The 15880-nt window shown below is 41.7% G+C and overlaps 1 protein-coding gene across 4 annotated transcripts in view; it reads left to right on the forward strand.

Annotated features, from left to right (window-relative positions):
• ATAD2 (ATPase family AAA domain containing 2) overlaps nt 1–15880 on the forward strand; it is a 97897-nt gene that overhangs the window by 20177 nt on the left and 61840 nt on the right. For all 4 annotated transcript variants that reach the window (XM_084620483.1, XM_084620482.1, XM_084620485.1 and 1 more), the window contains exons 6-12: nt 966–1053; nt 6096–6209; nt 6945–7062; nt 7816–7926; nt 8938–9046; nt 9326–9441; nt 15381–15555. In XM_084620483.1, the coding sequence (XP_084476609.1) occupies nt 966–1053; nt 6096–6209; nt 6945–7062; nt 7816–7926; nt 8938–9046; nt 9326–9441; nt 15381–15555 (831 nt within the window). The remainder of the gene's footprint in view (nt 1–965; nt 1054–6095; nt 6210–6944; nt 7063–7815; nt 7927–8937; nt 9047–9325; nt 9442–15380; nt 15556–15880) is intronic.

Below are 15880 nucleotides of genomic sequence, written 5' to 3' on the forward strand. Positions count from 1 at the left end.
ATTGAGAGGGGTAGAGAATGTAATGTTATCATGGTAAGATGTTGTTAGCCATATGCCAGTATTTTATGATCTAACTTCTAAATAGCCTTATTACCACTTTTGAATGGATATTTTATATTTACTAACAATTGTTTCAATCTTTTAAAACTTTGATTCTTACTAAAAGAAAATAAACTTGACTGAAATCTTTAAAAGATTTGCTAGCTGATCAGGCTTCCAGTGCATAAGCGCAACCAATATGTTTACTGGTTGTAGCTTTGACCCTCAGCTGTCAGTTTCTATCCTATTTTGCTGGTTAAAGCAAACATAGAGAATGGTGCTGGACTGGAAAATTTATAGCTTTAAAAAGCTATCTTCTTCCTGTGTGTGTGTTGCTATGGCTATGGTTTCAGTTCCTCTTTGCCAGCTACATCTTGATATGTTACCACCTTAAATAGTCTCTTAAAGATAGATACATACAGTTGAGGAACTTGCAACTTATGTGTGCAGCTCCATACTTTTCACTGGTGCTGGAAGAAGTTTTCAGGGTGCTGATTATCCTTCTTCCTAATTTTATTGTCCGCGAATGAAGGTGCTAGCTGAGAAGACAGAGGCAAAGCAGATAGTGAACTGACTTTAAATAGATGGGCCTTTTCTAATTCTTAGATTACTTAACATTTATTCTGCTCAATATTAGGTATTCTGATATATAGTTTTCTGATTGGGTTTAATTTGTGACATAAACTGAAATGGCGTATGCTTGATGTGAATATTGAGACACAATAAACTTGGCCTTCCAAAGCCAGTTTTAGTTCTTCTGCTAAGTACAACCACACTTTAATTTAGCCTTTTATGCATGTGCAATACCTTGATAAATTTGCTGTGTATATATGATGTTCATGCTGCAAGGACTGGAGCAGGTGCAAATTTGTTATATAATTGGGTGTTTTTTTGTTTTTTTTTGTTTTTCCCTGTCCCGTAATTAGGAAAATCTTGATATGTACGCTCGAGGAAAGCAAAAGAGAGAGCAAAGAACTGATGAAGAAACCACTGATAATCAAGATGGCAGTGCAGGTCACCATTTATCTTAATTTTCTTTGTTTTGTATTTAAAATTTCTAATATGGTCTATTGAAGGGTTCTACACTACAGAAATTTTTTTCATAAAGCATGGCTCTCTGTGTTGTTTGCAATTGCAAGCTTCCATCTTTTCTTGATGTCAAAAGCTAATAGAGGCAAGAGATGTCCCTTGAACAAAGTAGAAATAATGTTCCAAATAAAGCTTGTCTTTTAAGATGAGGATATTTTTAAATAAGATACTAGATAACTCTACTTGTTTTTTCCCTTTTACTGCCTTTCATCAGATTACCACATACTACTTTACGAAGGCTAATAAAATAAGCCTCTCTCCTATAGGTAGATATCCCCATTTTATGTATGGAGGAAAATGAGCCATAGAGAAGTTAGTGACTTGCCCATTGTTGCTCATAATCTGCAGCAGAACTAGGAATAATTTATATCTCCTGAATCCCAGTCCTGAACTTTGTTAGCCACAAGAGCTTTTTCTTTACGGTTTGGTCTTGGAATAACAGGAAATACCATGGCTAAGAAGAGCTCTAGCTTGTCTCTCTCACTAACAGAAGTTGGTTCAATAAAAGATATTACCTCACCCACCTTGTCTCTTAATATCCAGAGGCCAACACTGAAAACAGAAAATACAGTTATCACCTCAAAAATATTCTAATAGCATTGACATTTCATCTGAGATAATTAACAGTGGGGGAAATCCTGGACTTACTGAAGTCAGTGCATGTTTTGCTGTTGACTTTAATGAGGCCAAGATGTAACCCATTGTTTCTATATGAATGTCCCTCTTTACTGATTTCCTAACCCTGGACACTATCTTGCGTAAATTGCTCTTGGAAGTCTGCAGTCTTTCAGGTCCAGTATGTAGTGGAATGTAACACAATTTTAGAAATCTATGCAGGGAGAAGTTTAGGTTTAGTATAATTGATTTTAACTCATAGAAACTAGTCCTGTCATAACTGATGGCATTTGTTTTGCTGCCTGTTTTTGAATATTCATTGGCAAAAAGCTTCATTAAGTCAGAGTTAAGGTTGCCTTGTAGTATCTTGTGCCCTTCTGCAATGTAAAGTTCAGCAGAACTGATTGAAAACCAGGAAATACAGAGTTAAGATATGCACAAATGCAACTTTAACTCTGCCTCTCTGGAACAGGCAATAACTCCTGGGAATTATATGCATCATCTGCTGTTGGATTCATTGTATTAAATATAGCTGTACTGAATTGTGGATAGATTAGATTGAGCAGGTTGGCTGAGTTGTGATAAGAGATCTGGGGACTCTGCCTCTCTGAGAAGCAGAACCTTTCTCCCTGACCCCATCTCCTCACTTCAGTATGCGATCAAAGGAAAGAGGTGCATGTGTATCCTGTCTATACTCACTTCAGCAATGAGATCTGAAGGTTGTCACTAGCAGTGCACAGGGGTGTTTTCTTCTCATCGGGATTGTCAGGAGCGAAGTAGGATAGGAATGGTCTGTTGGTTTAATGTTAGTATGTGGGAGTATAGTATTTTCTAAATGGGCAACCTACCCTAAATGCTCAATTACTGAGGGACAATCTTCACTCATTGCTGTATTTGCTTTCCACAACCAATTCTCTGTATAACTTTTCATGAGGGATGTACCCAAATACTTGGATGCCAATATCTAAACTGTATTCTTAAATTTATTCACCTAAATTTGGGTCATTGCTGATTGTGCACTACATGTATCTTATGACTTGTTTAAAAAAAACTTTATATTTGTGTATAATCTAAGCACTATACCCAGATGCAGTGATGAGCTGCCAAAATCTTAACAACCGGTTCCCTCCTCACCCCACGAGGTGGTCGTGGCCCGCCCTCTGCCCCATCCAACCCCCCGCATTCCTTGACACACCTTTCCCACCCCTGCCCCATCCAACCCTGTCCCCTGACTGCCCCCAGAACCGGGCAGGAGGGCCTTGTGGGCCACCGTAGTGTGTGCCCACCATGCCACTGAGAGCCAGAGGGACCTGCTGGGGGGCAAGGGGAGGAGTCCTGGCGATGCTTACCTGGAACGGCTCCTGGGAAGCATCCGGCAGGTTCCTCTGGCTCCTAGGGGAGGGGTGGGGTAGCGTAGCTAGGGGGAGCAGAGGAAGCGGCCGCTCCTCCCACTGATCACATCAAAAGTGGCGCCATAGGCGCCGACTCCGTGGGTGCTCCGAGGTTGGAGCACCCATGGGGGAAAAAGGGTAACAGGGTTGTGAAATTTAGCAGGTGTGGTTGTGGTTCTGTGCAGCTCGCCGCCCGGCTCTGCTTCTCTGCCCCCCTCCTCCGCCCCCGGCTTTCCACGAATCAGCTTTGCACTCAGGCCCAGGGAGGTGGAGGCAAGCTGGGGTGGGGAGTGGTTCCCCTGCGTGCATCTCCTCCCCCCCAGCTCACCTTTGCTCCACCTCCCTGGGCCTGAGCGCGAAGCTGCTGCTTGCTTCTCTGCCCCGCCCCCAGTCTTCCCATGAATCAGCTATTTGCACGGGAAGCCTGGGAGGGCTGAGAAGCAGAGTGGGGTGGAACATAACTCAGGGGTGGGAGCGGAGCGGAGGTGAGCTGGGGGTGGGGTGGGGAGCTGCCGGTGGTGCTCCAGCCCCAGAGCACCCACGGAGTTGGGGCCTAAGGTGCCACTTTTAGCAGGTTGTTAAATGTAGAAGCCCTTTTAGAACTGGTTGTCCCACAAGGGACAATCGGTTCTAAAAGGGCTTCTACATTTAACAACCGATTCCAGCAAACCGGCTCCAGCTCACCACTGCCCAGATGTACAGACATTTTTTTCAACCTATGCCTTATATAATTTTTTAACATTAGCTTTAATAAAATATTTTAAATGGTACTCTTTTCAAAAGGGTAACAGCGTTGTGAAATTTAGCAGGTGTGGTGATGGTTCGGTGCAGTAGGCTAAGTGGTTGAGAGTAGGGCAGGTATAGGTCACATGTCCTATTACATGAGTGTTCTGCAATATTTATAAAGGCAGTGTGTAAGTATGTGTTATGGGCATATTGGGGCATTGCTTAAAAAGGGCAAAGTTACGGTTGCATTGTCCTCTACCTTTAACTTGTATTTTGCAGAACTTAATGTTCTGGAAGGGCATGAAATACTACCTGGCAACCATAACTATTCGTTAACCAAGTTTTTGGTCAGTGAATTTCTTAATTTTCTTTTTCTTTAACTGGAAGAGAAGTGTGCTTTGTAGGAGTTAGTGGTCATTTAGGCAGTTGTAGTTCTCACTGTTTTTGCAGTTGAGGTGCTACTGTGGCTAGCCAAAGATTAAACAATGGTATGTGATTCCTTAATGGCTCTCCCACCTCCTGTTCAGTTTGTTATACTGGAATGGTGTAATCGTTGTGCTTTGAAATGTTTGGAGGGTGGTGGTGCTGACAGATCAGAGAGAAATCACAGACATTAATTTGTTTCTCCAAGTCTTGACATTTTTTTATTTTTATGTTGGTAACAGTAACTTAAAGAGCATGAGAGAAGACCTGGCATGGCGTCATTCTTCTCTCCCTTCCCGTATCATATAGCCTCCTTGCCAGCCTGCTCAGCTCAGCTCAGCCTTCCCTTTCCGTCCTAGTAAGCCCTTTGTGCATAAAAAGTTGCTCCTTGTTGTCTGGTGCCCTCTGCTGATGCACACAAATCACAGGCAGCAGCTCACTGGAGGTTTGTGTGTTACCTGTGTGCACACTGTGTTAGGTCCCACGCCCTAACTATGTCCCACCCCAGCCAGGATCATCACCCCTGCTGCAGCCAGGCCTTCCTGGCAGTGCCCCAGGCCCACCCAGTCTGCCCCCCTTCAAGCTGGCTGCTTTCTCCCACACTTTGGCAAGCCCCTCTACCCTATGTGAGAATGGCATGTCCTTAACTCTTCATTCACTGCTTTTCAGAAGTTTAATTTGATCTACTTTTAGGAGCTCCCTAGAGCCCAGCACACACACTGGAGGAAGGGAGAGGACCTCTGATCCCCGTAGAAAGGCATAGCCCTCAGAGCCCATGTAGATGGCAGAGAGAGGAGTTCCAACCCACCCATAGGGTCAGGGGTCCTTCTCCCCTCGCCCCTCCCCCAGTGCCAAGATCCTGGCACACAACTAGGGGGGAGACTGTGATGTTGACTGGCCACCCACCCCATCTTGCCCTCCCAATCTGTCTGAGCCCCTAGACCCTTTCCCCTTCTTTCCTCAAATCCCCCAAACCCTTCTCCCTATATTCCAAGTTCCCAGCGTAGCATTCACATGTGTAATTTATTTTTCGTTTGACTGCCTTCTGAATTATCTGCTATACTCAGTTTATTTTTCCCCAAAATAAAAGCCCTTGACAGAGGCAGATTGATTAACATGCCTACAGTTTTCTCAGATATCTGCAAAGAAGAGGCTTCAAACTTAAGATGCCTCAGCGTAATTCAGATTTCATGGCCACAGCATGTCCCCTTGAGCCCCCCAGGTCAAGTGAAACTGTCTGGCTGGAAATCCTCCTGCTTAGTCTTTCTGCACATGTCCATGTAATGTATGTTTAGCACATACTAAGTTAGAGAGTTAAACACTTTCCTTAACATTTTCAGTGTTGCTTCCCCAAAGAGGGAGGTAGCACCATGCATTCTCTGGAATAACAATCAAATGATTGAGACCATTTGGGTGACGATCAGAGCCTTGTTTGACAACCAGGCATGTGCAAAAAAAGTTGGTAGAGTCTTTCAACCTTAAGAAATACAGCTTCCCACCAAAAATTGCATCTTGGAAACCCTGTGCTCAAATGACCCCATATTTACGTCGCTAACTCTACCCGGCACTCCCATGAGGCACACCAAATTTCAATGCAATCTGAATAAGCATGAAGATTTTAGAGCACTTGGAAAGCTCATCTTTTAAACAGAAAGGGCTTCTGAACCTTAACATTGCAGAATATAGAGGGCATTTCTATTATATCAGTTAGCTAGGTTTATTATGAACGTTAAGTATGGTTGGTGGTATTCATAGTATATGTACCATGTTGTTTTCCATTGAACTAAGGGTAAGTGTAATTTATAATTATAGAGTCTTCTGAAGAAGAAGCTGAAGACCAGGAAGATGAGGATGGAGAAGATAATCAAAAGCGCTATGACCTTAGACAGAGGAAAACTGTTGTACGTTACCAAGCCCCATTGGAAAGTAGGTTATATAGATCTTTCTGGTGGCCTTGTTTCCTGTCTGTGGTTAGAGGCTACAGAAACACCATCTTTGGCAAAACAAACTTTTATTTTCTTAGCTTTCTCTCCTTTTTTCAGAGCTATCTGGCCTCTTTTATTCTCCCCTGCATCTTCTCCACTGTTTTGCACTCAATAAGCTAGTAGCACACCACTCTGTGTCCTTTAATCTTGTGACACACCAGTATGTCCCAAAAGGATTTAAATACTGCATTATCTGTTCAGTATTTGCTTCCATGGTGTTAACCTACAAAAGATCTTGTGGTTTAAGATCACTGCATAATTCAACCTATATATTTAGGTATTTCCAGTTTACAACACGATTACTCTTCAACTTTATTTTATAAACTTCTAATAAATTACAAATGAATTCTACGTATGCCTGCTGTTTCCTGATCTTGATCTAAAATCTTCATTAAGAAAGTCATCTTAAATAGTCCTGAAGAAACAATAACAAATACAATGACTTGCCAATCAGTTTTCAGTGTTACATTTAAAAAGCAGTTGAAAACCATTAAGTTTTTCATGACTTTTCTTAAATCTAAACAAATTCGGCATGCATAGACAAAAGCAATGTAATTCCTAGTTATGACTTTCATCTGTCCGATAAAATTTCACTTGTTCCCTGCTCTTTGTGGTGTTTACTCTGATTAAAAGATCTACAGAACTATCTTAAATTAAACTTTTTTGCTTTTAACAGAGCCAAGGCACCAAAGAAAGCCCAACCTATTTTATACTGGTCCGTCCTCTCCTGTGAGACGCAGATATCCTTTTAGCCCTGCAGGACCACGAAGTCCCTACTGTAAAAGGATTAACAGGTTGGTATATGGATGGGGATCATTCTCATTTATCCATATTGGCGGCAGTCACATCATGGAATGTTGCTTAAAATGACTTTCAGAATAGTAGTAATTTATGGAGGTGCTATGACTCTGTTAAGGCTGGTTTCCATTTTGCACATAAAGCAAGGATTCAACCTCTGTTACATATGAAAGATACAGTCTATCTTCCTCAAATTTGCAGCATTGCTCTTGGGTATAGAATTAATTTTCTGAGAATTTATAAGTAAATCTAGCCTTTAGCTGGGAGTGGCAAACCGTGGCCACTGAGAGCTATGCGGGGGCCGTGCCTGTGGACGGTCAACGTCAGCAAAATGTCTCATGGCCCACAATCAGATTACCCCGATGGGCCGCAGGTTGCCCACCACTGTTTTAAATGTCAATTTGAGTAACCAAAATCAGTAGTTGCATTTGAAATCTTGGTCGTGTAATTTCATGTGTTTTTTAAGTAAACATTTAACCTTTTTATATACCCCCCCCAAAAAACAGTTCTGTTCCAGTGAGGATTCCTATTCTCTCTCTTCCTTCCCTGGGGCGGGGGGGAAATAACAAGTAGGGAAGCAATCCTACATTTACAGGGAATGGACTAGATAACCTAATGGATCTTTACCCTATGTAAATTCTGAGGTGGAATTTGGAATGAACAGTTAATAACTTGACCTTTAGCTTTTCAGAGTGAGCACATACTTAAGCTTGTTACTGTTTTTCTTTAAACATTTTATTATAATACAGACGAAAGCATGCAATCCATAACAGTGATTCCACATCCTCCTCCTCTTCGTCTGATGATGAGCAACGCTTTGAAAGGCGTAGGAAATGCAGTCGTAACAGAGCATTAAGCCGGTAAGTGTAATTACGTAGCTTCTCCCTTCCGCGCTTTTGGGAGAAATGGCATCTTCACATACGTAAAATATTAGTCTCTTAATTCTTATACTGCAGATTCTCTGCATTGTGACAACTTGTAGTCAAATCTATTGATATATTTGACTCAGTTTTTGACTTTTGGAATTAACTATCAGAAACTGGGTTTGTTTTTTAAAGAACCTCTTACATAGCATGTACTGAATTTAAGTTATTTTGTAGTGTATACAGTTCTGCTGCTGCCCTGTTTACAAGGGTGTTTTTAGCAAGAGAGAAACAGTGATACTGTACTGTAAAATGCAAAAGTGAACTTCAAAAAAATCAAGAACATTTTTTTTTTTTAAATTATCTAAATACTGTTTCTAACCATCGTAGGTACAGATTTTTCAGGCAGATCTCAGGTGCGATGTCCAAGTAGAATGGTGTTACTTTAATGAAAATTGTGTATTGTTGTATGCATTAGATTCTTCAGTCACAGAGCTAGCATGTAACTAAATTTTGGGGGATTTGCTACAGAATTTAGGTCCATTGTTACACAACAAACTTGAGATGGTGCAGCAACTGCAGGCCTGATCCACAGAAAACATTGAAATAACGAACCTGTCATGTTGCCGTTCCAATTCTGAGTATAGAAATAGCCAATCTGTGAAAGTTTAGTTTTAAGGATGAAAATCATTCTAAATTCACAATGTCCAAAAGTGAACAAAGGGAGAAGGTTAATTATTCCAGATACTGCCAAACTTCCTTGGGGTGGGATTTTCAAAAGTGCCCAAGTATGTAGAAGCGCAGATCTGTAGGCATCCCAAGGAAGCTGGTGGTATTTAGGATAACTGGCCCTCTTCTTTTGTTCATATTTGGACATTGGAACTTAATTCAGTTGAGGGATTTGGTAGTGCAGGAGCGCTTATCATAAGTTTGTATAATTTGCCAAGAAAAATCTGGTTATATCTTACTTTAGTGTTTGTCTTCCCATTTCCTTGACTTTCAAATCAGGTGCCTTCCACTAAACTTTCGGAAAGACGAATTAAAAGGAGTTCACAAGGATCGGATGAAAATTGGAGCAAGCCTGGCTGATGTTGATCCAATGCAAATAGATTTTTCAGTAAGTTCTTTGTCTCAAATACTGTCAGTTACCCACTGATTATACAGTTTTTCCATAACTCTCTTTCAAAGTTAACAATCTGTTTACCTCTACCTTTGCACATAAGCCTCCCCTCAACATGTTCCAAAATTGCCATGATTGCCAAGTACGTTTTCTTTTGTAGTTGCATATGAGGTCTTCTATTATTAGATGCTTAGTATAGTTGTGCTGTTGACCCTGCCCGATTTGAACCATGTATGACATACGTGATTTGTTTTGTTTTAACTCTCCCTGAATTAGGTACGATTTGATAGTGTGGGTGGACTATCTAGCCATATTTCAGCTTTAAAAGAGATGGTGGTTTTTCCATTGCTTTACCCAGAAGTATTTGAGAGATTCAGAATTCAGCCTCCAAGGTAATGTGACATGTATTGCAACTTGAAAACTCATGCTCTTGTTTACAGAAGAATATTGCATTTTAAATATCTTTTTCATGTCCTATAAAGCATTTATATGCAAACTTTATTGAAGTAACAGTTAAAGACAAAGACTTTAAACAGACAAAACCCAGAATGTGCAGAGTTTCAAGATTAATATAGTGCCTCGCCAAAACCAGAGACATAGTGTCTGGCCTTTAAGGTAAAGGTATACCCTGAAAAGTGATCCAGTGAAAATGGCATTTTTACGGTCTGAGTTCTATATTTCGTATACAATTTGATTAGTTTACAAGTGAAGAGGGACTTTCTAGCTACCAGCTCTGCAAACTTTTCTGACATCTGCAAGTCAGTGCTGAAGAAACTGCAATTGCAATACTAGCAATATTGTTTATCCATGGAACAAAATAAAAATGTTAGCTTCCCCTCTGAGAGCTGTATGCATTGCTAGCTGATATGCAGTATAAGGTGACTACTTTTAGATAGTAAGATATAGTAGTAAGTGTTCCGCAATTCTGAAATACTGGGATATGACTTTAGACAAATACAGTGAGCAGATGTGATTTAAGAAGGAGCCACTTTTATATAGTGTTACTACTTTGTACAGGAAACAATGTCAATACATTGAAATAAAAAAACAAACCACCCTGCTGAATTAAATGCATGAAAACCTACCACAATATAACAGTCTACAGTATCACACATAATTTTTAAAAACCTCAAATGTGTGTGTTGTGTTGGTTTTGTTTGTTTTGTTTTTTAATTGTTTTTCTTGAATGTCTCTTTAAAATGACTTAACTGCCAACTCTAAAACCTCTAAAAGTATCTGGAAATCTGAGCTTTTTTGGTCACCTTCAGACATCCTCCTGATACAATTGTCAGCAGATTCTGGAATCAGAACCTGGAAATTTAAGTCTTTTAGGGGAGGAAGAATTAATCATTTTATTACCAAGTTGTAATTCTTTGAAAACAAGGGCCTCTAATTGAATCAATCTGGATCTGATTTATGGGGTTGTACTGAATGTTGGGCATATCCTGCTCGTGGTCAAGTCACTTACCCTAGGCTAATAATACTTCCTCTAACTTCACTTCCCCCTGTATCTAATGAGGTTGTAATCTCTTTGGAGCAAGAACTGTCTACTGTGTGTATGAACAGTGCCTTACACAATGGAGCCTAATCTCAGGTGGGGCCTCTATTAGCTACTCTAATACACATAATATCATTTGTATTGATAGGCCATTGGGACTGCGGACACTGGGAGCTGCGGGAGGCCATGCCTGCGGACGGTCAACGTCTGCAAAATGTCTCGCGGCCGACAATCAGATTACCCTGATGGGCCGCATGCAGGCCACAGGTTGCCCACCACTGCTTGAAACAAATGGCTGTTAGACTTTTTCTCAAGAAACCATGTCTATATATAATCTCTTCAGTTTCTGACCTGTCTTAAGACTTCCATTTTTTGATGATAGAAAATGTCAAATGGGAAATAAGATGGAACCTAACAGTGAGCATAATCAACCATTGGCACAGCTTACCAAGAGAAGTGGGCTAATTAGTCACCAGTTGGGGTCTTTATATGAAGATTTGAATGTCTTTATAAAAGATATGATCTAGTTCAATCACAAGTTATTGAACTCAATAATGTTCACTCACATATTAGGGAAGAATAATTCTTGGAGTATATCCTATGGGTACTCCACTGTAGGATGTGCACACGCCTGTGCACTCTCAATCAGAGTCTGCAGAGTGGCATCTGTGGAATCTTCCCTTGTGCAGTGCAGCGCTTTGTGCTCCGAACATATAGGAAGGTGCTAGCCCACTGCCACTCAGTTCCTTCTCAACTGCATGCAGCTTCAGGTGGAAAGGTCAGCTGTCTGCTGTATTCAGCTTCCTGCTTTCACAGTGTGAATTCTTTATTTTGTTTGGTTTTAGTAATTTTTTTCATTATTTTCATTCAGTACCTGTTTACTTTATAGAACACTTGTGTTGGTAGAAGAGGGATTTTTTGTTTATGTCAGAGCACTATTTGTTATGATCCAGGATTTCAGACCTGTGAGACTTGCCACAGGTCTTTTCCACTCTGTAGTGGACACTCCAGCTGCCTTCAGTGTTTGGGAGACTCCCACAACCCTTCTGAATGCAAAGTCTGTCAGGGTTTCAAATGCAGATCCAAGAAAGACAGGGAGACTAGATCTAAGCTCTTATTAGTGCACCATGCCATAGCTACAGAGAGGTCTTCTTCCCTCCCCCCATCAGCCTCTACAGCCCTTGCTGCCTCATCTGCAACAAACAAAATTCTAAAGAAGAAGAAATATACAACTTTTCTTCATTTCCTTGTTTAGAGATGTATATCACCCTGTAAGACCCACTGTTGGGAGACCTTTTGTCCCTCTGATTGTAGGAGTCCGGTACCACCAAATCAGTACAGGAAAGAAACCCCATTCAGAGATGCCTACCACCAGAGCAACTACCGCCTGTTGGCACCATCTAACACCTTGCAGCACTGTGAGAGACACAGGGCTACCATCTGTGCCCTAGTACCAGCATCTCACCATACCTCTGAAAGGGGAGATGACACCACAATCACTGTGATACTGCAACAACCTCCATCTTACCAGATGGTACTGACCCAGATGTTGTGTGAAGGCTATCAGAACTCTACTTTGTTCCAGATTCCTTTCTACAGAGGATCTCATTATCTCTGATAAACCTGAGTCACCAGTACTGGAAAGATCTAACAGTGCCACCTTCTCAGTACCACTATGAAAGCAGCAAGTTGAGACTTGCTTAAGTCTCCAGACTTCGATACCAGTCAGAACATAGAAGGCCCACACCTGCACACTTATCTATCCACTCCTCCCACAAGCATTTCCCATGCATTGTAATAGGGACAGATCACTATCAACATCACCAACATTGGATTCTCCGTGTCCCAAGGGTGTTCAGAGATTGTCTCAGTGGTAGCAGCACAGTGCCATCAGGGGAAATATCAGTATTTCCATATTCAGATGACTGGCTTCGCAGGGTCTGGTCACCCCAAGAAGTTCAGTTGGCAGCATCCAGAGCATTAATGCTATTCCAATTTCTGAGCCTCTGTCAACCTCAAAAAATCTATACAAACTCCAGTACAGAGAATATACTGTATAGGAGCTACTCTTGACTCCACAACAGCAAGAACCTGCCTGCCTAAGCAAAGATTCATCACCCTATCCAACCTAATCTCAACATTAGAATGCAGCCTACTAACAACAATGAGGATTTGTCTACAGATCTTGAGCCACATGTTGCCCGCCATGTATGTGATTCCCCATGCGAGGATGAACTTCAAATGCCTCAAGATATGGATAAGAACAATATATATCCTAAACAGACACAGCCTCTCCAAATGTATGTCAGTATCTCAGAAGGTAATAGACTCTCTTACATGGTGAAGAACCTATGGAGGGTCTGCATTAGAACCCCATTATTGCATCCAGCGCTGTTGAAGACCCTCACAACAGATGTGTGTCTGTTAGGATGGGGAACTCACCTACAGAGAGAGACAGCACAAGGCAAATGGTTGACACAGGAGTCGATGCTCTGTATCAGTATTCTGGAATTGAGAGCAGTATGATATGTATGCCAACACTTTCTTTAAGCCATGCAAGATCAGTTAATCAGTCATGCTGGACAACAGGGTGACAAAGTATTATGTCAACTGGCATGGAGGAGCAAGACCCCAGTCCTTATGTGCAGAGTCACTAAGGCTGTGGAACTGGTGCATTTCCCATAAGAAATATCAGTGGTCAGTTTACCAGGCCTCCAGAATACACCTGCAAACTCCCTGAGTAGACACTTCTGGCAAGATCACAAATGGAGGATCAGAGGCTGTCATCTGCAGTATCTGCCAGACGTGGGGTATAGAATGGGTGAAATGTCACCTGTTCTGCTCCAAGGGAGGTCATTGTTGCAGCTCTCTCAGCGATGGCCTGATAACACCATGTCTCTGTATCCTTTATGCTTACTCACCTGTACCGCTGATCCTCAAGACCCTTCTCAAGATAGCTCTCATTCCTTCTCGGCATACCTTTATATCCCATGCTTAGACAGGTATGGGAGTCAAACCTCCTGAATTTCATGGAGGCATAACCCCTCAGACATCTTATCAACAAGGACCTTCTGATACAGAGCTCAGAACCCTCACCCATCCAAACCCCTCCTCTCTGAATATGAAGGTATGGCCCCTCAGTGGCTCTCAAGCTTGGGATTAACCTCTTTGGATTGAGTTGAGTCAGTTTTTTTTGTTAATCCAACAGGAAGCCCAGTACTTGCAAGACCTACCTCTAAGGGTGGAAGCGCTTCCAATCGTGGAGCTCCCTCCATCGTCTCGAGCCTCATGAGTCCTGCTTTCTAAGATCCTGGACTGCCTATTAGAATTAAAAAAACAGGGTTTCTCAATGAACTTTCAGGATACATGTGATCACCCTCACAGTCTTCCACTCACCCATCCAGGGCTTCTCGGTTTTTGCCCATGCTACAACAACCAGATTTCTTAAGGGCCTATGCGACTTGTTTCCTTCCATTTGACACCCAGCCCACCAGTGCGACCTCAACCTTGTTCTAAACACCCTGAGGAGAAACCCCCATTCAAACCAATGGTGACCTGCAACCCTCTTCCACCATGTCCTCAAAACTTAATTCCTTACTGCTATCACCTTAGTGAGACAGATGGGGGAGCTGGGAGCACTCATGGTGGACCCACCGTACACCACCTTCTACAAAGAAAATTATGCTATATCCTCTTTCCGTCTGTCTGTCTTTCATGTACCCAGAGAAGAATAAAGTTTTCATGCATGGATGTCAGAAGTGCCCTTGCCTCCTATCTGTGTAGAACTAAACCATTCCGGGCGTCTCCCAGGCTATTTGTATCAATTACAGATAGGATGAAGGGCCAACAGTTTTCCATGCAAAGAGTGTCGAAGTGGGTTTGGTGTTGCATCTTGACTTATTATGAAAATGCTGGGGAGCAGTCTCCTCACAAAGTAACAGCACGTTCCACCAGCGCTCTAGTACACATCTATAGCTCTAATGAAGGACGTTGCAACAGCAGAAATCTGCAGTTCTGGAAATTGGTCTTCTATCCGTACATTTGCTAAACATTACACTATCATATCTGCTTCCAGAGATGATGCTGCCTTTGGCAATGTAGTCTTTCAGACTGTCCTGGACTTACACCCTCAGCACACACCTACTCATTAAGGGGAGTCTACTATGGCGGAGCACCCATAGGGACGTATATAAGAAATAGTAGAGATTACTTAGTTTACAGTAACTTGAGTTCTTCAAGATGTTTTGTCTCTCTATGGTGCTCCACTTGCCATTCTCCTTTCCTTGTGTTATGGAGTTCTGGCTTCATGGTCGAGAAGGAACTGAGTGGTGGCAAGCTTGGTCCTCCCTATATGCCCTCATTTGGAGCACAAGGTGCTGTTCTGCAAAGTTATGGGTACGCAGACACTACTTTGCAGTCTCCCATTGAGAGCACACAGGCACACACACATCCTACGGTCTGGACAAAACATCTCAGAACTCAAGTTACTATCCGGTAACTAACCTCCTCTTCACTGGGTGAAATTTTATGGCCTTTAGTTAGACTTAGATCATAGTAATCCCTTCAAGCCTTTAAATCTGTGTATCTAACAAAATACATGAATATATTTTTGTTAAATAAAACTGTATATATGTATATCAAATTTGTACATATATTTTGATTTTTAATCTGTTATGTTCCCTGCTCTATTCTCTTCCCCCTCCCCACCCCCGCACCCTCATCAACCTTCATATTATTGCTGTTTTGTTGTCTTAGACCTAAAGCTCTTTGGAACAGGTACTGTTCTTTTCCAATGTATCACAACTGAAACATGGGAACTCTTGTATTTTACAGGGGTTGTCTATTCTACGGTCCACCTGGTACTGGAAAGACCCTTGTTGCTAGGGCACTTGCTAATGAGTGCAGTCAGGGTGATAGAAGAGTAGCCTTCTTTATGAGAAAAGGTGCTGATTGCCTCAGTAAATGGGTGGGAGAATCTGAACGACAGCTTCGTCTATTATTTGATCAGGTAATATTAGAATTAGACTATACACTTTTTTTATTCTATGTGGAGCTGGTATTGATATCTGTAGTTAAGGTTGCCAAACACTTTCTATTATAAGGCTCTGTTTTCACTTGCTTATAACTTTTCAAGTCTTTAACTCTTGGGGCTGAAATTTTACATGGTGGTGCCTGTCTGAATTTTGTAAAGTTCTAGTAAAAATTGTCCAAATGTTTCAGGTAATGTGATTAGGGTAAGATGGGGAGGAAATTTATTTTTGCCTTTTTTTATATATATATAAAAAATAGTCTTACAAGTGTTTCATTGAGAAGCTTTAGTGCCTCCATGCTTT

The sequence above is a fragment of the Lepidochelys olivacea genome (assembly GCF_965140295.1).
Source record: "Lepidochelys olivacea isolate rLepOli2 genome assembly, chromosome: 2".
NCBI lineage: Eukaryota > Metazoa > Chordata > Testudines > Cheloniidae > Lepidochelys > Lepidochelys olivacea.